The sequence below is a fragment of the Onychostoma macrolepis genome, chromosome 10 (assembly GCF_012432095.1).
Source record: "Onychostoma macrolepis isolate SWU-2019 chromosome 10, ASM1243209v1, whole genome shotgun sequence".
In the NCBI taxonomy this organism is placed as follows: domain Eukaryota; kingdom Metazoa; phylum Chordata; class Actinopteri; order Cypriniformes; family Cyprinidae; genus Onychostoma; species Onychostoma macrolepis.
Window position 1 is genome coordinate 17382938 of NC_081164.1, and position 26329 is coordinate 17409266.

The 26329-nt window shown below is 37.9% G+C and overlaps 1 protein-coding gene across 11 annotated transcripts in view; it reads left to right on the plus strand.

The window, feature by feature from the left end:
* The window catches only part of fryb (furry homolog b (Drosophila)), a 67318-nt gene that overhangs the window by 19853 nt on the left and 21136 nt on the right, over positions 1–26329 (plus strand). For 9 of the 11 annotated variants that reach the window (XM_058788777.1, XM_058788779.1, XM_058788770.1 and 6 more), the window contains 26 exons: positions 3646–3836; positions 5764–5817; positions 6989–7128; positions 10984–11074; positions 11243–11322; positions 11509–11589; positions 12986–13154; positions 13256–13348; positions 13565–13663; positions 14513–14614; positions 15770–15873; positions 16059–16167; positions 16300–16386; positions 16661–16832; positions 16924–17056; positions 17269–17376; positions 17470–17704; positions 17841–18026; positions 20895–20981; positions 21193–21452; positions 21591–21780; positions 21862–21986; positions 24401–24458; positions 24604–24695; positions 24891–25063; positions 25809–25969. In XM_058788777.1, the coding sequence (XP_058644760.1) occupies positions 3646–3836; positions 5764–5817; positions 6989–7128; positions 10984–11074; positions 11243–11322; positions 11509–11589; positions 12986–13154; positions 13256–13348; positions 13565–13663; positions 14513–14614; positions 15770–15873; positions 16059–16167; positions 16300–16386; positions 16661–16832; positions 16924–17056; positions 17269–17376; positions 17470–17704; positions 17841–18026; positions 20895–20981; positions 21193–21452; positions 21591–21780; positions 21862–21986; positions 24401–24458; positions 24604–24695; positions 24891–25063; positions 25809–25969 (3380 nt within the window). Of the gene's footprint in view, positions 1–1856; positions 2181–3645; positions 3837–5763; positions 5818–6988; positions 7129–10983; positions 11075–11242; positions 11323–11508; positions 11590–12985; positions 13155–13255; positions 13349–13564; positions 13664–14512; positions 14615–15769; positions 15874–16058; positions 16168–16299; positions 16387–16660; positions 16833–16923; positions 17057–17268; positions 17377–17469; positions 17705–17840; positions 18027–20894; positions 20982–21192; positions 21453–21590; positions 21781–21861; positions 21987–24400; positions 24459–24603; positions 24696–24890; positions 25064–25808; positions 25970–26329 lie in introns of those variants that run through there. The other 2 variants (XM_058788776.1, XM_058788771.1) reach the window with 2 other exon arrangements.

The following is a 26329-nucleotide window of genomic DNA, read 5'->3' on the forward strand; positions in this document are numbered from 1 at the left end:
AATTATAACGTTATGTATATGCCAGTAGTTATTAATGTTCTGCATTTCTGTTTTGAGCTGCGCGCGCTGAAGATGACCAGTTGAATGAAGCATTTGATAGCAGGTTTTTAATCAATGGGATTTAACATCATTTATCTCATATAGAATACGCTTCGTTATTTATACAACATAACGTTAATAATATTACAACTTATAGGCTGTCTGCACAAAATGCCCCGAATGCATGAACGTGTCTGCACAGCTCTGAATGAACTCCTTTTGTGGACGCGATGCAACAATGTGCAGAAACACGGCAACTAAACTCTAAAAATTCACAGCGTTTTATTATAATGTTATGAATATGACAGTCCCAGTCATAGTTATTAATATTCTGCATTGTTGTTTGTACTGCTGGTGCTGTGTGCTAACGAGATAATCACCGTAGTAGCCTACTACAATGAAGCGCTTTACTGCAGCTCAACTTAACGAAACGCATCTTATACGAGATAAATAATATACACGATATATATAACCCCGCTGAAATTTTTCGAAATCACTTGTACCCTACCTGATCGAAAAAATCCAGTCTTTCACTCTGCCTGTGTCAATTTGAGTCTTGTTAAAGTTTTAAATCCCAGCCGCCAAAATGCTCCTCTGTTGGTCACGGATTATGTAAAGTGAAACTTTATATCTATAGGGGTGGTTGGATTTATTCATGCACGTTAAAATATTTATTTAAAGTTTCTTTCTTTTCAGATTCTTATTTACAGCATTATCTTAATAGGCTGTATATTAACTTATTGGGAGAAAACTAGTAGTTCTATGTGAAATCAGACATTTGAGCCCCCCATATAGCCAAAATGGCATGATCATATCACCCCGCGAATATTCGACTGTGAGATTGGGAGTTGAATCAGGCTCCTCCTATCGAAGCATCGAATCGTTGACTATTCGGGGTCACCCCTAGTTTGCATAATGATGCATTTAAAAGTTAATGACCAAACGTATCATTATAAAAGTTCACAGTGTTGCTGCAGATGAAATATAACGTGGATAACATAAATAAAAAAAAAATTTCACCAGGTTAGACATTGATTATTTATCACTTGTCTACCTGTCCATCGGTCGCGCATATCTGCCATGTTTGTAGTTTAACACTTTTTATACGTGTTTGTATGCGAATTGGGACGCAGCATATATGTATTTTTGTGCAATTATGATGACAATCCATCCAATTATTGTCATAACAAACATTTTCACTAGAAATTATGTTATCATAATTGTTATTGTAGCGTCATCACTGGATTTCACTGCAATTCACATCCAGTGAAATATGATGTCAGAATAGTTGTTATGGCGCCATCACTGCGCACTCCAGTGAATCCAGTGGTATACGTTGAAATGTAGTGATGATGTCACAATAGCCCTTCTACTAATGTTTATATCATACCTATGATATCCAGTGAAATATAATATCAGAATCACTGGATTCACTGAAGTGTGCAGTGAAATCCAGTGAGGTGTCACAATAGCCATTAAGATGTGAATTCCAGTGAAATCCAGTGATGATATCATAAATGCATCACAATGTCATAATGGTAATTATGATGTCACAATGCGAATTCATAAAGGGCATTGCAATTCTTTTATAGAATGTAACGCTTTAATAGATTTCATTGAAATTTACAAATTCTATATGTATCCATGTTTTGAAGATGAATTTTGTGTACCCCAGTGAAACGAAATGAATGTGTTAGAAGAGTGTGTGTCAGTGCTGAGTTTAAATATAGCACCACATAGTCCCTCCCACCCTCTCTCACTTTCTCACTCAATCGTTCACTCTCTCTCTTGGCTTTGCTTGAATTCCAGCTTGACCTTCTCCTCAGTTAGGGCTTGCTTTTATCAAAAGTCTACTAGGAGCTACACTGGAAGGCTGTGTTTCCTTGAACTTGCGGTCTCCTACTCCCATAACTCCAAGAGCAAAGCCCTACTATCCAAAGTTCGTGGCTGTTTGATAGGGCTGCCCAGCATGGTGCAGGTCCACAAAGACAGGGCGGGAAGACAGCTGGGAAGTATGGAGCTCTGGTGGAGGTAGAGGGCTAGTTTTGTTTTGGATTACTGGAACTGACACGGCCGCATCATGGAGCTTTCTCCCGTGCGGTGGAGTCGGGCCAGCGTCATCAGCTTCATCAAGGGCCTTGGTAGGTGCCACATAAGTGAAAGGTCTGCGGGTGCGTGGGTGTAGTTCATGTCCTCAGCGCTTGCTTGTAAGGAGGTTGCATTCTGTGGATTCCTGATAGTGTGTTCAAGGCTCATGAGGCGAGCAAAATATTTCACAATTCCTTTCCAGCAGCTCCCCTCCTCATTCAGTTTGAACCGCTCAGGCTCGACAGCAAATTCGGAGGTGTCAATTGACGTCCGCTGTTTGTCCATAAATAACGCCGTTGACGTTAATGTTATGTCCAGATGACTGTCAAGCTAACCATATGTTGCGAATTCAAATTGATGATTAACAAATGTTCAACGTCTCTTTTGGTCTTGTTTGATAATAAGCATCCAACAGCTTCTAAATATTCTGGTTTCCTTCTAGGTGGTTTGTCTCATGTCATTTAGCACGAGTACTAATCATTCCATTGTTCTACCCTTGACCTGAGCAGTGGTCAGGTCATGAACTCCTATTAACATGGTGTGAAGTTTAAACTCTTGAGGTCTGCCAGAGGAATTTCAGATCGCAAAATATCAGCCTGACTTCTTCGTTGGAGCTTACTGAAAGAATGTCCGAACTACTGTATATCTGAACACCGGAATATTACCGAGACCGTAACCGCATGCAGTAGCAATGCTTTGACAGACATCCACTACACTGCTCACATATCCTTCAGAAAACTGAAAAGGTCTAGTTAACAATGGAGAAGTGTAATTGTGACTTTGTGGAGGAATTGTCTGCTTTTGATGGTGCTTGAATGAGGGATTAAGCAGTAATGCGTCACTGTTTTGACATGGATTGCTTTAGTTTTATATTAGCAAAAACTAATTAATAAACAGTCCTTTAACAGTTTTAATCTCTAGCTGTTCATAAAAACACTTATGCAATCATTATTTTGAGATAATTGCCTCATTTTATGCTACTGTTGTTATGTTATGTTTTTTTTTTCCCTATTCGTTTTGCAGCTTGTGACTTGTGAGGTTGCAGGGGTCTATTCTAAGAGGAGCACATGCTCGAAGCCCCTGCAGCCACATGACGTGGGTTCCCCCGGCCCCGGCCTGCCTGCTGACCCCCCTCCCCCCTTTGGGAGCGATGACATTGTCATGCCAAAAATGAAAACACCAGCTGCTCAATCCCTGGCCGATGTGAGATGGTGCTCTCAAGGCATAGACTAGGCCTCAACCCTAACATTGACAGCACCACTTTCAGTATCTCATATCTGTCAAAATATCTGTCATGTTTTTTAATTTGATACTCTGACAAGTTGATTCCATCTCAAAGCTTTTGATTGGCCAGGCACTTTTGCTTCTGTGTGGGATCAGAAAATCACCCAAGTCGTATTCACTCGAGTCACTAGCACCACAAACATGTCGGCGCTTGTCAGTGCACTGATTAGCGCAACAATTGAGCTAATAAGATCCATAATAAACTAATCCTGTTTTTTTTTTGTGCGTTCCCAGCATCCCCCATAGGAAAGCGCCCCCTCCCCCAAGTGAGCAGCGCTCCGGGCGAGAGGAAAGGTCCTGTTGCCACCATGCCGGTTACCGTGGACCCAGAGAGCAAACCGGGCGAGTATGTCCTCAAAAGCCTGTTCGCCAATTTCACTACCCTGTCTGAACGCAAAATTCGCATCATCATGGCAGAACCACTGGTAAGAGACCCTTTTTTTGTTTGATGTCAGACATTAAACAAAGTTTAACATCTCGTGGGATCTAATTTTCCAAAGCATTTACATGCAGATTGTCTGAGACACAAGACCTCAAATGCAAGTAAATAATGTCTAGCCCATATTAAAGCAGTCACCACAAGTCAGAGTTTGGTTTGAGGCTTTCTTACTCCTCATTTTAGCTGATTTTCTGGTATGTTGAGTAGTCTAGAAAAACAGGAAGTGTACAGTATGCTGTCTAAATCAATTAGACAAAGGAGGAGAGATATGTAACAGCCATGGCATACAAGTTATTAATGACTGTTCTTTGGCTTTCATTAGTAATTGCTTTAGTTGGCAGGCATCGAATGTTAATACTTCACAATATATCTTCAAACTGCACTAATAGCCGTGAGATACTGTGTCTGTTTTTGCTGCAGTGGCTCAGGTTGCCTGGTCTCTCTGTATCACTGTAATTCCATTATGCTGGAGTGCAGATTTAAGTGGACAGGAATTGGTTTTGTCTGCTTGGTATGTTCAAGCCAAAAAGCTCACATACCAAACTGGAAGCAGTCAAAGCTCTCAGCACACCCATTTAAGACATGCTGTGCCCAGACAGTGTGTGCTTTAAGTTAATGAATCAATTTCACATTCTTGACTTTGTCATTACAGTTGAGGTGCTGAGTTTTGACAAGTGCATTTTCAAGTCAACAGCCAGTAATGTACAGTTCACAATTTATAGATCACAGCAGTAACTATTCAAAGTTCAACTATAATAGAATCATTACCTTTAGAAACAGACCACAGCCATGACCTAGACATCTATATTCGACCTGTTTGTAGAATCCCAGCTATCTTTTGACCATGTCCACCCTTGTTAACCTGAAAGTGTGTGCGCGTATGTCCACAAGTGTGTCTCTGTGTTATGGGGTTAATCACTTGATTTGACCTTCAGACCCAACCCCAGTTAAGTTGTTCACTTGGCTTCAATGGCCATTTTTCCACGCCTGCATATTAAAGCTGTGGCATCTTCAGATTAAGTTCAGAGGATTACAGCTGTTTTAGTGCTAAGAATCAGTATTATAAGAGTATTATAAGAGTCTTCGCTAACCTCTTTCAATCACTGATAATGCTCACGTGAGCTATAGGCACACCAAGACAAGCTTTTTTGCATTTGTTACACAGATTTTGGAGCAAAAACATGGAATAAAGTGATCAACAAAGCTGAGAGTACTATTGTTTTATTGGCAGCTGAAAGCCTAATTAAAATTAGCCTCTAAAGTTAACTCTTTCTCTGCCAGCATTTTTTTAAGTTGCCAGTCACCGGCAACATTTTTGATCATTTTCACAAAATTTTCTTGGTCCCCAGAATATTTTGCTGTTTGAATATCTGTACATGCAGTATGTCAAAAGAAAGAGCAGAGCCTCTGCTTTTTTATGAACACTTGAATGTTAATATGTTTAATTGAAAAAGCAACACTTTGAACAAAAAGCTGAGAAGGAAGTTTTGATTTATATGCTGTGTAAAGTTTGATAATCGCATTATTTTTATATGCATCTGGTTACATGTGCAGTCACTTGTTTTTGCTGCTTCTTCACCAGTGTTTTGATCTGAAGATTCTGTACTCATTCAGAAGATGTTTAATAGCGCCCCCTATCGTATAACAGTGAGAGCACGGAAAGCCAAAGAATTCAGTCAATGGCGAGGGAGCGTTTTCTCATAAATTACGGAAAATTCTGTCAATGGTGGGGGAAAAGTTAAACACTCAAGAACTTGGTGAATGAAGTCTGAAGTCTGTAAAAGTTTGCTAGTACAGATTCCATTGTTTATATGTTATTTCAAGTTCATTCATTACAAAAGAGATATAGTTTTCCAGCTGGGAATCTGCAGCCAATTATCTATGACTCTTAAGTTCTTTTTGATGTTCTGCAGGAAAAGCCCCTCACCAAGTCTCTACAAAGAGGAGAAGACCCACAGTTTGATCAGGTGAGATCAAGTGACATTTTCCATAACTGTCTTGACATTTAAGACTTTTATCCTGCCTGATACACACTCACAATTAAACAATCAGGGCTGTAGATATTTTTGTTTTCTTTCCAACAAAAATTGATAGCTCTAGAAATGATAAAGTAATGTTGAAAAAGAATAAATGATGTGCTCCCATACCATCCAAATTTCTTGCCCTGCTCTATTGGTAGGTTTTTAGTCATCATCAGTCAGACCCTAAGAATAGCATTCCTATAGCTGGTGCAATGCTGTCCCGACTTTACCCCTCTGTACTGAATTCTTAAGCAGTCTGAGCGTGTGTGTGTGCGCATGAACATCTCACAGTGGTTGGGGGGAATACCAGGCCGTCTCTGCCCAGACACCCCTCCCTTCCTCTATTTGGTTTAGCTCAGCCTGTATGACCGCATCTACTCCCTCGATCTCAATTCTGGCTGTTTTCTGATGACCCGAATACCACCCGTAATAACATTTCATTTATGCTGCATCTCAATTTGCCTAGTTAAGATACAGTATGCCCTAAAAGTATGTTTTCCATTTCTGGAGGAAAAGTACATATTTTTGAGTGTTCAACAGAAGAATTGACATGTTTTGGGACATACTACTGAATCCTTCTCTAAAGCGCAATATTAGCCAGGTTAGTTTCTTTAGATCTACACTTCAAATTTCCAATAGAAATAGTAAACCGTCTGGATACTTTTGGGATAATCATTTCAACACACTACGATTTATAGCACGCTAATTCTTATTTCAAATACTATTTAGGGTATAGATATTATATAATATATATAATACAATTTGAGACGTAGCATTACAGTCTAATACAATACATTGTGTCTTTTATATGGGCACATTCAAACAATGTTGGCCATACCTTACTACCCACCGTGTTTTAAATTAAGCCCTATGCACAACATATACATTTTCTGCATGTATAAATTACGCAGATAACTTCCGTTGTTAAAATATGGATGCTGTGAAGTTTTACATACTATTTTTATAAAATAGGTATACAGTATACTGTACAGTAAGCAGTATGCTAATATTCCATTTTGTGCATAGAATTAATTCCCTTTGCATTTTGTGCTGTACAATTAGTGCTGTGACAGTTGATGAACAATTTCCTGAAGTTGCTTCCTATGTTTCCCCACAGCTGATAAGCACTATGAGCTCTCTTGCTGAGTATTGTCTTCCCTCCATCCTGCGGACACTATTTGACTGGTATAAAAGACAGAACGGCTTGGAAGATGAGTCCCATGAGTACCGCCCACGTGCAAACACCAAGTCCAAAAAGTAAGACTTCACCAGAGTTGGGCACGTTACTTTAAAAAAGTAATTAGTAATAGTTACTAGTTACTTCTCACAAAAAGTAACTGAGTTACATCATTATAAAAGTAGCTAATTACCAGGGAAAGTAACTATTGTGTTACTTTAAAAAAAATAAGTTCAAATATGGCAAATAACCTGGATGCTTCCAATATTAAATATGTTAAATGAATGAAATGGACACTAAATAGAATAAATTATTATTATAAAACATTGTACACTAATCTACACTATTTTAATGTAGCTGTGGGACAATGTGAGAGACGTCTATAAAATTCAATATATTATTGTAAATATTATCAACCCTCTGCGGACACCTTGGCAATAGAATCACCATTGGCTAGCACATTTTTTAGTTTACACACCAGACTAATATTAATATATCTGATATCTGATATATGTATAGGCTCTATATAAAGCTTATGTTTGTAAAATGGCACTGTTTTTTTAAAATATCTGACACTTAACATCAGTCATTCAAGCATTATATGATGATAGAACTTTAGTAATTAGAATAACCATGTATAAATGCATATTTGTCATGTTAACTGAACTTAGGACTGGTGGTGGTGCTTAAGTTATTTTTTGTCATTTAGTGTTTCTATAAAAAAGGAAAATGCTAAAAATAATACTGATAAGATTACAAAACTACTACGAATTCTTCTACTAATAACAATATAAAACACACTAAAGATTAATGAGCTGCTGGACCATGAATATTAATCACGTCTGCGTTCGCTCGAATTGATTTGCTGAAATCAAAACAGGGATGATAATAGGTGAGCGCCAGCCAGTGAGATTGTCGTTTGCGCATAAGTTCCGCCCACTACCAGAGAAACCGGCAGTTCTTAAAAACTGAAGAATTCCAAAGGAACTCCGTTATTTTGACAGGAAAATACAACAAAGAATATCGTTTACATGTAGCGCATCAATTCTGCATGTTATGTGACTCTCTCGCTCTGTATCATGCGTGTGTGAGAGACAAAGCGACGGCGAGTTGTGCGCCTTCACACTAGAGTTTACGGTATGTCAAATACAGGTACATTGCGCATCCATTCAGATGAACTGAAAAATTAAATTATAATAATATTATAATAAATCATAGTAACGCAACATTTCATTGTCAGTAACGGTAACGGCGTTGTAACGGGGGAAACAGTCATTAAACGCCGTTAATAACACCGTTTATTTATAAAGCCGTTATTCCCATCACTGGTCTTCACCAAGATTTAAAGTTACTAATTTTTGAACTATTTCTAAAATTTTAAAATGGGTAAACTCTTCTTAGACAAAATAAGACTCTTATATAGAGTATGGTGAAATGTTTGGTCAGTTTGCTGTGTATACATGAGATAAAACTAGAGCACACAAAGGCAAGTATCTGCTCGTCAAGACTTTTGCAACTCTTTAAGTCAATATAATCTGATTTAGTGTCTTTTGCATAAGCGTGATCCTGTATATTTGTGTGTTTATGTATGTGTGATCTAGTGTGGATGGAAGCATGTGATTGATGCCTGTCGTCAGGAAGCCTTGCCTTCATCTTATGAAATACAATCTCTACTGCAGTGCACTGCACAGCAGCTCATCTGACATTAGGCCAGTAATAGCTAAAGGGCTATGATGATTGGCTGTTTTTGAATAGTTGCGTTAACAAGATTAGCATCGTCTGGTGGATCTTTTTCCTGTGGACATTTTTATGTAAGCCTACTTTCATAAGAATTCATGTTTTTTTAATAGTGTATTTTAGAAATGGGTCACTTGAAACATTTTCTTACCCTAAATTCTTTGCTACATATTAGTGGTAAAGGCAAGGTAGAAACAGTGTTGGGTGTAATGCGTTACTAAGTAACGCGTTACTGTAATTAAATTACTTATCCACTTAAAAAGTAAAGTAAGGGATTGCTGTTCATTTTTAGGTAATTTAATTACAGTTACTTATAAAGTACTTGCGTTACATACACTAAATAATTTAAACAGTTCTAAAATCAATATTGAATTTGAAATCTAAATTTACCATCTAAAGATAAAATTGAATGCAGCAGAGTTAACCCTCCGCTCGCCGGTTCGTTCACTTTCAGATTTTCCTGATTCACAGAGAAACCTTAAATACTCAGATACATATATGTAGGGTTGCCAACCGTCCCGTATTAGCCGAGACCGTGCTGCCACGATTGAGAGCGGCTCGACGGTGTTTAGTGTCCCGCAGCAGCAGCGAGTGCGTGACTTCAGCACAGCTGAAGAGTTCTGCGTTCAAATGCACGCAATAGGCTGAAGCTTGCCGCAAAGCCCCAGCAAACATGACCATGAATGTGTCCGCGGGAAATAGTAAGGACATATTTGAATTACTTAATAAACTATGTTTTCTGAGTCTGTGTCGCAAGGATGAAGTTGCTGATCCTGACTAGCCGTCTCCTCATTAGACGCGCCTTTAGAGAGAAATGCATTGTTATTGATTATGATTAAGATTATAATAAAAGTTTTTTTTAGATTTTTTTTTTCGTTACGTGATAATTTAAAGCTTTCTAAAGATATATTTATCATGTCTGTGAGGCATGTATTCGCTCAACTTCGGTTCATTTTTGTGAAGCGCTCCTGTTCAAGACGAGACGGCAGAAAACGCATCATGTTTGTTTTCTTTGTTTAATAAAAGCACAACCTTTTGTTGATATTGTGAGTGCACACAAATAAAAGTAGACCCTTTACAGTTCCGAATGATGTATTACTCTTACCTTTATCAGAAAAAAAAAATGACCGCGTAGGCTATTTTAAGTTGTTTCCACTGAAAAAATGCAAGTGATTTCCCTGGTGCCTCCATGTCCTGCAGAGCGTGCTTTAGCTTCCACTCTCCTTACAAACTTGGATATAGGCTAGCACACATTATTATTATAGCGCAGGTTTAATGTTTAAACATTGTTATATGCTTGAACTGTTTTAGTATATCTATAGATTTTATTTTAGGCAAGTCGTGATGATTTGAGAAGGCTAAATTGATCAAACATAGGCTATGATCAGCTCACTGTATGCCGCTGGCCGCTTGGTCGTTATACATTATATAAAACTTATATTTAACGAACAAAAATACTCCAAACGTTTTTCTAAATTAACTTAATGAAAAAAAAGAATATAATTTCTGTAATTTATTCTTACCTACATTAGTTAACGTGTTATTTTTACATAAACCTGTATGGATTTTGGGCTTTTCATGAACATCTTACTAAACTGAAATGTATTGTTTAACATTTAAGCTTTTTTGTTATTCAGATATTTTGCAGAGTATTTATATTTGTTAACCAAAGAAGGTTAACATTTTTTATAAAAATGTTTAAGTATTAAAGTTGTGTTAAAGCTAAAAGGCTAAACTATTCTGTTTTACTCAAATTGAAAGAATAAACAGTTTAATTTCTATTAAGGTTTATAGGGATTTTAAGATGTAGCCTAATTAGCGATTTGAATAATTAAGTTACTTATTGAGTAACTAAGTTACTTTTCAGACAGAGTAATCAGTAAAGTAATTTAAATACAATATTGATGATGTAATTAGTAACTGTAATTAATTACTTTTTGAAAGTAACTTACCCAACACTGGGTAGAAGTTCCTCAGCAATGATATGCAATCTCATGTCCGCAGACAGTAATCAAATATCGCTATTGGCAGTTAGGTTTGGTTACATCAGTGCTTCAGTATCAAATACAGGCCATAGAGGATTTCAGAGGCTCTCATGGTACAAACCCCGGAAGCATATTTATATTATTGACTTAAGCAAGCAGTGATTGTTTATCAAAATGTGATTTACTCAGTTTCTTGTTCCCTCTCTCTTTTAGTGATGAACAGCAGAAAGATTATCTGATGGAAAGGAGGGACTTAGCAATAGACTTCATATTCTCACTGGTGCTTATTGAGGTTTTAAAACAGGTAAAATAAATAAATAAATAATAATAAAAAGAAATAATTTATTTCAATTTTGATTTAATCATTTACTTATTTAATATAAAATAATAAATAAATATATTAATTAATGAAATGCATTATTTAATTATATTCTGTTATTTAGTTTATGTTAATTTCTTGCTTTCTGTGTAGATCCCTCTCCACCCTCTTCTGGACGGCCTCATTCAGGAAGTCATTAACCTGGCCTTCAAACACTTTAAGTACAAAGAGGGGTAACGATTCATTCAAGTTATTTCCTCCATCCACCATTATCCATAATTTTCCTGCATGTGTTTGCATGAGTAAATCTGCCTAATAAGCACTTTACATTATTTTAATTTTCCCTCAGTCGAGTGTACTCACTGTAAATGTAAGTGCTGTAAAGTTAGTAAAAATGATGGTCTTTCTCTGTCCTGCAGGTACCTTGGGCCCAACACAACCAACATGCACATAGTGGCTGATCTGTATGCAGAGGTTGTCGGTGTCGTGGCCCAGTCCAGGTAAATTATGAAGCAGCAAAATGACAGCATATTTACAGTTTAATATACAGTTATGTGGAGTGAGATTTTGGACCAGTGAAACCATTTTCGTTTGATGTTGTGTAAAACCTGGATCCTGAAGCAAAACCATGTGCGTTTGCTTTAAAATTCCCACCAAAGCCAGCGACCTGGTTTCAAGCTCAAAATGATGGCAGCATTCTTCTTCCTGTGACAGAGTGTCTAGTGTTAGATGAAACACTAATGGGAGCCCATTACCCTGATAGACGAGACATCTCATCATGTTCACAGGGAGCTTCATCAGTGTCACAGAAAGATGGAGCTTCTCCCTATCAGTATGAGAGCACCAGTACTGACAGTAATGGCCTCTTTCCATATTTAATAGTGTGAAAAATGTCCTTGTGGCTGAACTAATAATAAGGAAGTCTTAAAATTCTGGAGTCTACATGTGTTTATTGAAGTCGAACGACATGTTAGGTATGCGTGGGCCTGTTGTTCTCCCTAGTGCAGTGCATGATAAAAAGCATAATTCAGTCAAACAGTGTGTACAGTGCAAGTACACATGGTTGCTTTATTTCTCTGAGTGGGAAAGTAGCCAGTTAGTTTGTAGCTCACCTAAAACAAACATCGAGTCTTGCAGAGAGAGATGCCTCCCTATTCCCCCTCCAGATGCCTTTCTAAATATAGGGCTGAAGATCTCTCCCTCTGTCAGAGTGAACTCACAAACACACAAACACTCCCTAACACATGTGAACAAGAAACAACCAAGTCCCGGCCAAACAGAATCTGCTGACTTTGGTGGAATGGATTTAAACTTGGGCTTCCCATCGTAATTTGGTTTAATTAATTTACTGATATTAAAAATATTAATTTAGTTGCAGTTGATTGCATATGTCATTCATACTGAGATAAGCCCTCAAAGAAGACAAGTAAAAGAGAATTATAAAACAGACTTTAATGTGAAATGTGAGTTTAAAAGTCAGTTTAGTGTTTGCTTTGAGTTTAGTAAATTGTGATTTTTTTTTTTTTTGTCAATCTATCTAAAGTAGACGTGGGATGCTTTCAGGCAGGAAACATTTTTGTATACTGTCTGCTGTATTTTTAAATTGTGTACACATGTAGACTGACGTCTTTGCCCATGTGTCGTTGTTTTTTTTTTGCTTCAGCATAAATTTGCATTTATTCATTCAGACTTACAAATGTGAAACATCATAAGCAATTTATCATAAGATATTTTATGCAAATGTAGATAAACAAGCAACAGCTTGTTGTTAAATCTCCAATGCAGAATGATGGGAATCCAACCAAAACTTTGCCGTTTTGCTATGTTTTTATTATTATATTTATTTAGCTGTATTATTTTTTTTAATAAATATTAATACCATTCCATTCTTCCCAGGTTTCCTGCAGTGAGGAAGAAGTTCATCTCAGAGTTGAAGGAGCTCAGGCAGAAAGAGCAGAGCCCGTATGTGGTCCAGAGCACCATCAGCCTCATTATGGGAGTCAAGTTCTTTCGTATTAAAATGTACCCAGTGGAAGATTTTGAAGCGTCTTTCCAGTTTATGCAGGTACACAACAAATCAATACAACAAATGTTCTATTTTAATTGACAAACAGTGTACACTATGATAAATAAAAATCTATCTCTTGTACTCTTATATGTTTATAGGAGTGTGCTCAGTATTTCTTGGAGGTGAAAGATAAGGACATTAAACACTCTCTGGCTGGACTCTTCGTAGAGATACTCGTCCCTGTAGCTGCAGTAAGTACAGCCGTCTTTGCTGCAGTAAACACTGCCAAGCTAAGTATTTGAATGTTTAAATATTTTAAATATTTAAATGTGTTTTTTATTTATGCACTAAATTAGAATTTGTTTGAGTAAGAAAAAGTTTACACAATTCTGTATGCAGATTTAAATTTTAATAATGAGTTTCCTGTTCAAACTGTGATTCATACTCAACATGATGTTTCTCTTCAGACGGTAAAGAATGAAGTGAACGTGCCCTGTTTGAGGAACTTTGTGGAAACCCTCTACGATACAACGTTAGACCTGTCATCCAGGAAGAAACACTCTCTGGCAAGTCTGGCTCTCTTTTCCGTAGTAGACAGAGATGCACCTACAGTAATTGGCTCGTAACTGACATGTTTTTGCTGTCTGTGATGTATCAAATAGTCCATCTCTAAAAAAAAGTTCACATTTTCAAAACTTGGCATAACAACTGTTGATTTTATACATTCCTAACCTGTGGGGCACAATAGCTGTGTGAGTTGTGTGTTTTGACATTCATGTTAAAGGTCATCCTTTCAGTTGATTTGTTTGCCACAAACTGCCGCTAAATATTTTGCAGTCCAGCTTAAAGATAACAACTCAAGTGGAAAATTATGATGACAGGAAAGTACTTTCTAAAATATGTTTGAGAGCAGTGCTTCTTAAAATGTATGTCCCAACCCAAAAATACCCATATACACTTAAATAAATAATGTGAAATTTTTTAATAATTTACATTAAAGAATTTACTAAGAGTAAATGTGCTATCAGACATTTTCTTGACAAATATTTTAATGAAAACATAGCAACATGGCTGCTGCAATTATTTTCACATTATTAAATTCATACCTGCTTTAAGCTGTCTAAGAATATTTAAAAATCTTTGTTTTATGTTTCTTTTAATCACTTTTTGATTATAGCTTCGACTTGTTCGAACTATAGTATTATTGATCGGAATTGTGGTTACCACGGTTAATAATGATTTCAGTTGGAATTTGTGTGTGTCTGAATTGTTACAGATGTAAAGAGGTGTAGGAGAGAGAGTGTTTGAAAACACGTTGTTCTGGAGTGATTCACTGACTTTGATCAGTCTTTGAATTATATAATTCTTGTTAAGGACATATAATATAATCATTGATCTGTTTTTGTCTTTCTCAGGCTCTGTATCCATTGGTAACATGTCTGCTGTGTGTGAGCCAGAAGCAAATCTTTCTAAACAGATGGCACGTCTTCCTCAACAACTGCTTGTCCAACCTGAAAGTGAGTCTTTGTGATCCACAAAGCTTGTGATACAATAGACCTGAGATTACGTCAGATTACGGATGAGCATATTGCAACAGATCACATGGAAAAATGAATGCAGTTTTGTTGTGCAAGGCAGTTGTGTAAGTGTCATGTGATTGCATGTTCTTTTAATCATTGGAGACCATCAGTCAAGTGCACAGATATTTAAAGTGGCAGCAGTTACAAGCAAATAGCTGTTAAAAATGTGTGAAATGCAGAGGGAGGGCAGCAAATTGTAGGAATGTTATGCTTGCTTGAAGGGGAGGCAGGTAGGACAGGAGAATCCTTTATCATGAGCTTTAACATCTCATTGTACGTTCTGTACTTAGCAATTCAGTCTTTATACCTGTGTGGGGGTGTGAGAGAGGCAAAGTGAAAGAACGAATGAAATGAGTCGGGGCACGAAAAAGGAGGTGCAAAATAACAACCATGAAGTGCAGGTGACTAAGAGACCTTCTGGCAATGATGTTTAACAAGATGCTTGATCTTTCTTTCAAGCTTTCAGCTCTTTATCTGATTTCTGTTATCTCTCAGTGTCTCTCAGGCAGTTGTCATGTTGTACTTGCAGCGGCGTGCTGCAGTTAGTCTGAGAGCTGCTGACTTGTTATGTAATGAAGGTTTTGACCTGTAAGAAAAAGATCCTGTTTGCTTCAGTGCCCACGTTTGGTCAAAAGTCCAAGGAAATTTAACACCAAAGCCAAGAAACACAAAACATGAAAGAACAGACAGTTTAAAAGTATAAAAAATGTTGGTAAAAATAATTTTAATGCCAGGAAAATATATAAACATCCTTACAATAAGATACATTTATTGATATACCTATAATATATTAAAACAATACAATTAAATGTGTTAAAATATATATATTACGGATCCATTTATTATATATGTAATTTTATATAAATGTTAATTTATTATAATTTATATAAATATTTATTTCTTATATAATTTTTCTTTCTTTCTTTAAGCTGATCTGTTGTTTGCAGCTTTTTTATTGTTGAACTAATGCAAATTATGAAATTAGTAGAAATTATACAGAAGCTTAAAAAGTGCACATATTTGGTGATCATAATTTATTAGATGCATCACAGGAACATAACTGGAAATTACAGCGAAGTGCTCTTCTTTCAGAACAAAGACCATAAAATGGCCCGGGTGGCCCTTGAATCTCTCTATCGGCTGCTGTGGGTCTACATGATCCGAATCAAATGTGAAAGCAACACTGCAACACAAAGGTAGCGTACTGAAAATCAGAAACATACAAGCTACAATTTAAGATATATATTTCTAATATAAGACATTTAATGGATATTTCAAATGCATTACACTGACAGTTATGATGAAGAGTAAGATTTAATGATGTTGATTCTGATGATTGACATCTGGTAAGATGACATTTGTATCTTTTTATCCATTCCAGCCGCCTCACCTCAATCATATCAACGCTGTTCCCTAAGGGTTCACGGAGCGTCGTTCCTAGAGACATGCCGCTCAACATCTTTGTCAAGATAATTCAGTTCATTGCCCAGGTTTGACACCCACACACTTTTGTACACCTGATAAGCATCTAAGAAAATATTAGCTATGCATCTCTGTTTTTGTGTCATGATTTTATCATATAACACACAGTAATATCATCTTTGTTTCTCTCCTTACTACAGGAAAGGCTGGATTTTGCAATGAAGGAAATAATATGTGATCTGCTGAGTGTTGGAAAATCAGCCAAAGCTTTCAGTTTAAATCCAGAGGTAATGTTTATTCTCAAACACACACCCTCACATGTTTGCTTCAAATGTTCTAATGTTTTTACATAAAGCTTAATTATAAATTCTACATAAAATGCTCAAAAAAAGAATTGTAGAACTAAAATAGTATGTGATTTGCAGAGTGTTGGAAAATTTCTGCATAGCAAAGTAAAATCATACAAATGCATTCTTCCCAGTAGACTTGAGCTGAGATCTTGAGTTGAGAACCAAATGCACATTTGGTTTATTTTCTGATATTTGTGTGGTGTATGTCCAGAGAATGAACATTGCTCTGAGAGCATTCCTCGTCATAGCCGATAACCTGCAGCAGAAAGATGGTGAACCACCCATGCCGAACACAGGGGCCACTTTGCCTTCTGGGAACACTCTGAAGAAGAAAAAAACCTACCTCAGCAAAACTCTAACTGAGGAGGAAGCAAAACTTATAGGTCAGGCCACTTATATTGCGAACACCTGCTTTTGTTTGTTGTATATTTTGCAGTTTTTTATAGTCTGGATTGTTTATGCCGTTCCCTGCAGGTATGGCACTGTATTACACCCAGGTCAGGAAGGCCATTGATAACATCCTGAGGCACTTGGACAAAGAGGTGGGCCGCTGCATGATGCTCACCAATGCCCAGATGCTTAACAAGGAACCTGAGGACATGATCACGTAAGCAGCTGTTTCTGGCCTGTCTCCACCTATTATTTACCTCTGAGTGTAACATGAGTGGGTGAAGGGAAAGCTCACAACCAGACACTGTATGAGTCACATCCAGCCCACACACCCTGTTTAGACAGTTTGACATTCTCTTTTTTTCCTGTTTCCTTTTGTTTCTCTGATTGTTTACTTTTGCATAACTCATCCCTTCTCTCTCGGGTCAGGGGTGAGAGAAAACCAAAGATTGACTTGTTCCGGACGTGTGTTGCGGCCATTCCCCGTATCCTGCCAGATGGCCTGTCCAAAATTGAGCTCATCGATCTCTTGGCCAGGTGAGATTCACCACGCACCCTTTGACTAAACAATGCACCATGCAATAAAAAGCTATAATCGTCACTGATTGTTTTTGTTTTTGCATTTTGCAGACTGACAGTCCACATGGATGATGAACTCAGACTCATTGCCCAAAATTCCCTGCAGAGTCTGCTGCTAGACTTCTCCGACTGGCGAGAAGACGTGCTGTTCGGGTACACTAACTTCCTGCTGCGTGAAGTGCAGGACACACAGCAGGGCCTGCAGGACTCGTCTGTTAAACTGTTGCTGCATTTCCTGACGCAATGGAGGCTGGCGATACAGGCGCCTGGAAAACGCTCGGCGGAGGTATCAGCATTATGTGCCACTTGACGTTGTGCATGAAAATGTTCTCTTTGCTGGCTGTGCTTACTTAGCCAATGTAAACAGTTCTTTGGAGTTGTGGGCATGATCGTGTGTATGTGTATATATTTGTTGACCTCAGATGGGAACTCACAGCAGTGGGAGCTCCAGACTGCCGCCCGAGCGGAGTCCTCACTCCACGGTGCTGCACGCTGTGGAGGGTCTGGCCCTGTTGCTGCTGTGCTCCTGCCAGACCAGCACCCGCAAACTGGCTGTGTCCGTCCTCCGAGAGATACGCTGCCTGTTTACAGCCATTGGACAAGCCGAGGTAAGACAATCTGCTGGAACTTTAGCAGATTAGGCTAGAAAATCAAAACACAAAACCAAGTAATTGAACCAAACAACTAATTAAAGCAGAATTACACAGAACAAGGCAGAATAAAATATTATAGAAAAAGACAGAATAGAATTTTGTAGAAAAGGGCAATATAGTAAAGAAATAAAAGCTCTGTACGTCTGGCCCCTTTTTGCTGATTTTTTTTCGTTTTATTTTAAGTTTTATTCATTAATAATACTTTCCCTGATGGCATACAATCGGAAACAGCAGTTGTTGTCTCGTCGGCTTCTCCGATTAAGCTACCGACCGCGAGTGATATGGTGGACAAGATGGCGAACACTGTTACACAGTTCTTACACATTCTAAGTTGACAGCAATGCGGAATGAGTTCGCTTCTCACATGAAAGTTGTTCAGTTGCTATGCTCTAAATTGGATCTTCTTACAGGGGAGATGAGAGAACAAAAGAAAGTTGTCGCAGATCACGATAGGCGAGTAGCCGCCCTTGAGCAACAGGTTGTGGACTTAAAAGATCGCAATAGGCGCAGCAATCTGCGTCTGGTTGGATTGTCCGAAGGTTCCGAAAAGGACGACCCTATGGGCTTTTTGAAAAGATCGCTACCGACGTGGCTCCCGTCTCTGGCAGGCAAAGAGATTGAAGTGGAGTGAGTGCATCACGTGTACACAAGGCTCTCCTCAGATCGAGCTAAACCACGGGTTTTCATCTTTAAACTGTTACGGTACACAGACAGGGAGCTCATTTTGCAGGCCGCCAGACGTCATGCCCCAATGAAATCATCCGACGGAGCAACGCTGTCGTTCTTTCCAGATTTTTCTCCTGTCACCGCAAAAAGAAGAAGTGCATTTGCACCAGTTAGGAAGGAAATGAGAGAAGCTGGCATCCAGAATTTTCTTCTTTATCCTGCAATGCTGAATGTCATTCTCAATCAAGGTGAACCTAAAATGCTATACCCCCCAGAAGAAGCAAGAGTTTTTCTCAGATCCCATTCATCCACCAACTCTCAGTGAGCTTCAGCTGGACATTTGCTGTCTAATTGGAGAAGAGATGCTCTAAATGGTTAGGTGACTGTGTTTTTCACTGTCCACTTTAATGTTCACTTCTTAATTCATAGTTACTAGAAGCTTTCATTGTGCATACAGTATCGCTTACTGATTATGATGTAATTTTATTTATATTTTAGTTGTAGTCCTTCTCTCTCTTTCTTTTTTTTTAATTTAAAAAAAAAAAATGTGTTTCAATAGAGATACTACCTAGTCAGTATGTGACTAGAGGGCCAATGTTGGTGCTTCAGTAATGTGCAGGTTTTTGTTGACGCCACGGACCATATTAAGGGGTGCTGGCAGATCAAGGTTTGTTCTTGGTTTGATCTGCCATAGTTCATGGGAATGTATTTATGTTTTTTTTTTTTTTTTTTATAGTGACGGGAAGGGTGGGGGATGGTTTAATGGTAGACTCAACTGGTTTTATTTTCAAACTTGTATTTTGTCTTATTATGCAGTAATTCTGTTCGATACCTATGACTGACCTTAATATTCTGAGTTGTAATATTAATGGCCTAAATGGCCTTCACAAACGTACAAAGGTTTTCTGGATTTTTTGCGAAGAATAAAGATTGATATAGTGTTAGTTCAAGAATCCCATTTGAAAGAGGAGGATATACGCAGATGTAATAATAAGTTTTATGAATTGGTATTTCACTCATCTTCGGATACTAAAACCAAGGGTGTCCGAATATTGGTGCGGAAGACGTTAAACATTACTATTTCAGATAAAGGTTGTGATAGAGACGGTAGAATAACTCATATAAAAACAATAGTGGAGAATAGGAATATTGTATTTCTTTCAGTTTATGCCCCTTGTACTCCTGACCCTACTTTTTCTCTGTTTTGTCAACCTGTCTCTTGAAATTTTCGGATTTTGAAATTGTATTGGGTGCAGATACGAATTCTGTAATGTCACATATCCTAGATAGATCTGGACCAAAGGAATCACACTCTCAAGCTTTTTTTCTTTTTTCTTTTCTGAATATGAATCTGTCATCCTCTCCTAAGTGTAATCTCTGTTCGCAAGGATCTTTAGACACGTTTTCGCATTGTTTTTTTGGGAGTGCCCCTCTCTCTCACCTTTTTGGACTCAGCTCTCACAGGACCGGTTATATTTGTTAGCTACTGAGATATGTTTGACTCCGCGCCATTTTTGCATGAATGACTTTTGGGACTTCACCTTGCCCGTCCAATAAAGATGCTTACTGTTAGCTGCTCTCACAGCATCAAATAAAATTGCTAGTCAACCGTTGGAATCCTCCTCACACAATGGACAGACGAACCTGGACTGTGTATTTGTCGGACATTATCTCGATGGAACACTCAACTTCTCGTATACATGGATCTAATGTGGAAACTGTAAATTTATGGCATTCAGCTTTTAATGTTCATCTTTTCTAAAATCCTTGTAAAAATTATTTTATTGTGGGTGGGGGTGGGTTCTAAATTTGCACAGAGGCTTTTTGTTTTTTACTACTGTTCCCAGAGGAAAATGTAATAAAAAGTTAACAAAAAAAAAAGAGAAATGAAATAGAAAAGAACAGAAATATAACAAGTAATGTAGAACAGGAAAGATTGAATATAAAAACAATAGTTTGAATGGGAAAAGAGAATTTAATAGAAAATAAAAGAAATTAGTTTTATAGTTAAAATAATTTAAAACATACAGATAATAACCAAACATTAGGTTAGCACTAAAGCTTATTGACTGAATGCATTGAATTGTTAGACCTGTTAGTGTAGCATAAACATTATTCAACAAGAGCCTCATGACTGTCATGTGATTCTGCTCTCAGGATGACGATAAATCCATGATCGAGGTTATGGACCAACTGGCCCCCAGCGTGCTGGAGAGTTTTGTCCATGTGGCCGTCTCTGACTCTGTAAGCATTTCCCAATAGCCTAGCGGATGTGTTTCTGTTTGTATATCCATATGTTTATGTGTCATTCTCGTTATTGACCTCTACTTGCTTAAAATTGATTTGTGCCACAAGGCTTTAATAGACCACGGTCAACAAATGTTTCTGTCTGTAGATTCATAACACTCACGCATGCTTGCTCAAGTTCAGCTATTAAAATCTGTGTTCTGTGAAGGCCACCCTGCCCATGAGTCATCACGTGGACCTGCAGTGGCTGGTGGAGTGGAACGCACGCCTGGTTAACAGCCACTATGATGTAAAGAGCCCGTCTCACGTGTGGATCTTTGCTCAGTCTGTGAAGGACCCCTGGGTGCTCTGCCTCTATAGCTTCCTTAGGCCGGATCACCTCCCTAAGCACTGCTCCACGGCACTCAGCTACGCCTGGCCCTATGCATTCACACGTCTACAGCTGCTTATGCCGCTTGTTGACCCAAAGTGAGTATTTACATTATCTTTACTCTTAAACTTGCAGTTTTGATGATTTTTGGCACGAGTACTATCAAAAAATTTGTTTAAAGAATAGACATTCATGTCCCCAGTAGAAATGATTTTCTCTGCCCCCACCTCTCACAGCAGTCCCGTTTACGCCAAAAAGACCAGCACGCCTGGTCCAACCGATGGCTATGTGACGCTGTGGAGGAATTACTTGATATTGTGCCTCGGTGTTGCCAAACCAAGTATCATGAGTCCAGGTCACCTGAGAGCCTCTACACCTGAAATCATGGCTACCACACCTGATGGCAGTGTCACATATGACAACAAGGTACATTACACCCGTAGCAGTCATGATTCGGAAAATGAAAGAACAGTGATGTCATGAGAACATGTATGTGTTTATGATCAGGTGATAGGCACACCATCAGTGGCGTGGCTTCTGAAACAGCTGGTTCCTCTCATGAGATCGGAGAGTTTAGAGATCACAGAGTCTCTAGTCCTCGGCTTTGGACGAACAAATTCCCTTGTGTTCAGGTATTGTTTTTAATAAAGAAGCTTCTTTCTCAACCCGATGAGCTATTTAGCATATTTGCTTCCAAAAACAGATTTTCATAGTTTTCATAGGGTTATTTCTTAAACCAGGGCAGTTTTACATCAAATATATCAAAGAACTCAGGAAACTGCTCTGGTCTTTTGCCACACACAGTGAAGAAGCTGTGAAGAATGTGTGTCTGAGAACAGCAAATGAAAAGAGCAGCAAGTAATGTGTGTCAAACAAAATAGCAGAGATGACTGTCATTCCATTCTGACATGTGCCGTTACTTAGAAGTGGACAGATATCTACAGATTCCGTAAGACTCTACTAGTAGTTCACTGAAGCAAAGGCAGTGTTGTTATTGTTAACTAAATCTAAAACTATTAAAAATGCAGGTGAAATAAAATATAAATTAAATGAAAAGCTATTAGAATCATATAATTTTTTTTAAAAACTATTCGAACTATTAGAATGTTAGAATTCAATAAAATAGGAAATGTTGCCCTGGCAACTACCTAAAAATCTCATAAACTATTAAAATAACTAAAGCCGGAAAAAGGTAAGCTAAAAATAAATATTCTAAAAAAATTTACTAAAACTTAAAACTACAGAAAATATAAAAATAAAAGCTAATTCAAATTATTAATAAATACTATAGTATTGTATAAAAATACTAGAATAACACATATTATGTCAGTTATGAATTCATAGCAGCACACTGCATAATAAAGCCATATTCACAAGAGATGGGCACTCGAGTTAGTGACTTGGACTCAAGTCGCATTTTTATAGACTTCAGACTTGACTTCAGACTCGACCTGAAATGACTCCAGACTCGAGGAAAAGGACTCGTGAAAATTTTAAAAGCAACTCGAGTCTTTTATCCTTAAATACCTATAACTGATATTCAAATGGCGGACCGCATCCACACCCCGGCATCCATCCGGACCGCGAGCCGTAACAGCAGCACCATTCTCATCAGCTCATCACATAACAAGCACTCGTCGTTTATGGTAAATAGCTTTCAGCGCTATATAGGCTACTCTAGTATTTTTCTAATAAAGCCAAAGCCAAATGTGCTTTATTCAATGCCCTTTTGTCAGACTGTGTCTCCGTGTCTTGTGTTTTTCCCCTCCTCTTGTTTCCATATTTGGAGTTCCTGTCCTCGTTAAGTGTTTATGAGTTAATTAGTCCTCAGCCCTGTGTGTTTAGTTTCCTAATCTTCCAGTATTTATATGTCCTGTGTTCTCTCTCCTCAGTGTTCCGTCTTATATTGTCAATGTGTTTGTAGTTCATGGTTTCCTGAAGCTCTTCATTAAAGATTGTATTAATTGTTAGATTCCTCGTCTCTTCGTTTCCCTGCTCGACAACACACACAACGTGACACCTTTCAGCTTTGTGCGCTTTCTCTCTCTCCAGATGCATGCCGGCGCGGATTACGTGGTTATTTTAACAACCACGGGACCACGGAGAGCAGCAAAATTTAATGATTACTTTCACTAAAACGCAGTACATTTCAAAAGAATCATGTAATCATAATTGGGAAAATTGTTGTTAGATGGCTAGGATAGAACTTAAACTTTGAAACTGCTAGTTATCTTTCTTTTTTTGCTCAAGATGAGAACGTTTTGATTATCGAAGCTACATTGTTTTTAGTAGATAATGCTTTTAAGTAAAATATTAAAATAGTAGATTTCAGGAGCAAAACCCTGAGAAGAAAAAAACAAAAAAACTATTTTATTCTGTCACATGGCTAAATCTAAATGTAAAAATAAAATTCATGTAAAAGTATATTTATTTAATTAATTTATTTTTTTGTCCAGAACTCTACTTGGAAAATATAGAGGCAGGCCGCACCTCTTGGAAATTTAATTGAATACCCCTGACTTTTATCATAAATAAATACTTTATTTGTATGGTTTTGTAATATCTGTCACATATTTCCTTATGTGTCATGATAGATTGGACTCTTATTATAGAATTTGATTACAGAAAAACTGTTTTGAACATGGTAATGGATTAAAACATAACAGGCTGGATGTACATTAACATTACATACCTCTTTTTTTTTAACAAAGCAGATCATAGATCATATATTTTGTCTATAGCCTATAAAACAGCTTCGTAAATAGGAAGATTTCAGTACAAGAGGATTATGAATGGGATTTTTTTTTTTAGCGAGCCATTAAATGACTTGAGACTCAACTTGACTCGTGACCAAAGACTTGAGACTTGACTCGGACTCCAGGTTAAAGACTTCAGACTTGACTCGGACTCCAAGTTAAAGACTTGTGAACATCTCTGATATTCACCTCAGGCTTTGGAGTCAAAAACAGACAGTATTTATGGAAATATTTGTTGCTTTCATTCTGCGGATTTCTCATGACTGTTTCATACATGTGTGTTTGATTAGGGAGCTGGTGGAAGAACTCCATCCTCTAATGAAAGAAGCTCTGGAGAGGAGACCTGAGGTAAGAGCTCTGTCCTAATGCAGCTCTTTGGAAACTTTGGAAACCCCACAAACAACGTAGCGGTCCACAGTGCAGTGGCAGTGCTCATGCACATTTTTAGATGTAAATTGACTCTCTTTGTTATTCTTTCTTTCTGTCTCTGTAGAATAAGAAGCGTAGAGAGCGGAGAGATCTGCTCCGGCTGCAGCTGCTGCGTATCTTTGAGCTTCTTGCTGACTCAGGGGTCATCAGTGACAGGTGAACTTGTCCACTTTCCCCACAAGGCCAGTTTTATGGACTTAAGTAGTCAAATCCTGGCTTTATCTTTCTAAACTGATCTTCTTTCACAGCAAAGCAGGTCTTTGACCTCTGTTAAATTAAAAAGAGAAAGGGAAAGTCTTGTAAATATCCCTTGTGCATCTGTTTTACTCAAGTTTTTTTTCTTCTCTGCAGTACCAATGGAGCGTTGGAACGAGATTCCCTGGCTCTAGGAGCCCTTTTCCTTGAGTATGTTGATCTGACCCGGATGCTCTTAGAAGCAGAGAATGACAAAGAGCTGGACATTTTGAAAGACATGAGAGCTCATTTCAGTGGAATGGTGGCAAACCTCATCCAGTGTGTTCCAGGTAAGACATGGAGCCATTATTTTAAATATTCCTTATCTCTTTTAGGATTTAAAAATTAGCTTTCCCAGTGTACAATAAATAATGGAAATACTCCCAAATATACTCCATAATACCAAAGACCATAATGAGAGTGGGTCAGATATTTTAGCTGATATAATAGAGCCATTGATGCATGGGTCTTGGTGTCTAAGGTTATCCAAACAAGCCGCCTTTTCAAAGGTTCAATAGGCTCTAACACTGAATGAGTCACTTATTAAAGGCCCAGGAGCAGAGCTATGAATAGAACTGTTCTGGCTCTGATTAATACGTGCTGACTGATCAAGAAAACCCTCAGACCAGGAAAGCATAACATCCCCTCTGACACCGCCCTGCGTCACAGCTAGCTCTCAAATCAATAGAAGGTTGTGAGGTAGGGTTACATATACAGTATATTAAAATTATTAAAAATGATCAGCATATTAAGATGATTTCTGAAGGATTATGTGACATATATAAAACAGTAATTTTAAGTTGTAATAATATTTCACAATTTTCTTTAAATGAATGTAGATTTGGTTAGCATAAGAAACTTTTAAAAGCATTAAAAATCTTACCAACCCAAACTTTTAAAATGTATTGTACATAACCTTGAATAATACCAGTTAATTTGAGATTTTAAGTCGCCTGACCAAACATGTTTTACACTGTACGATGCTGAGAGATTTTTTAAAAAATGTACTCGTCTCATTGGTGTTTTTCTCTTTAGTCCACAACAGGCGGTTATTGTTCCCACAGCAGAGCTTGAGGCATCACCTCTTCATTCTCTTCAGTCAGTGGGCCGGACCCTTCAGTGTCATGTTCACACCTCTGGACCGCTATAGTGATCGCAACCACCAGATCACACGCTACCAGTACTGTGCTTTGAAGGTAAACCTAGATTTTAAAAATCTGCTCATTGACGTCTTAGTGAATCACCGTAAAGGCATTTTATCAAACAAGACTTTATTCCCTCATATTTGGCACATAGACACATCTTGTAATTTAAGAAAACAGAGGAAGTTTCGAATTTGTTCAGTGCCATTTGTCTTTTTGGCTCAAGTCAGCTGAAGGAAGAAAAGATACAGTCATTTTAGCAGTACTAAATCAAGTGAAAACGTCTGAAATCCAATCTGGAAAGTACCTGTATGCTCAATTAACAACTGGCGGGTGTCTTGCGGAAAATTCCCCAAGCTCTCTACACCCTCTTTGTCAAAAAAGGCATGCACTTGGCAGGTACCAGATGCTCTG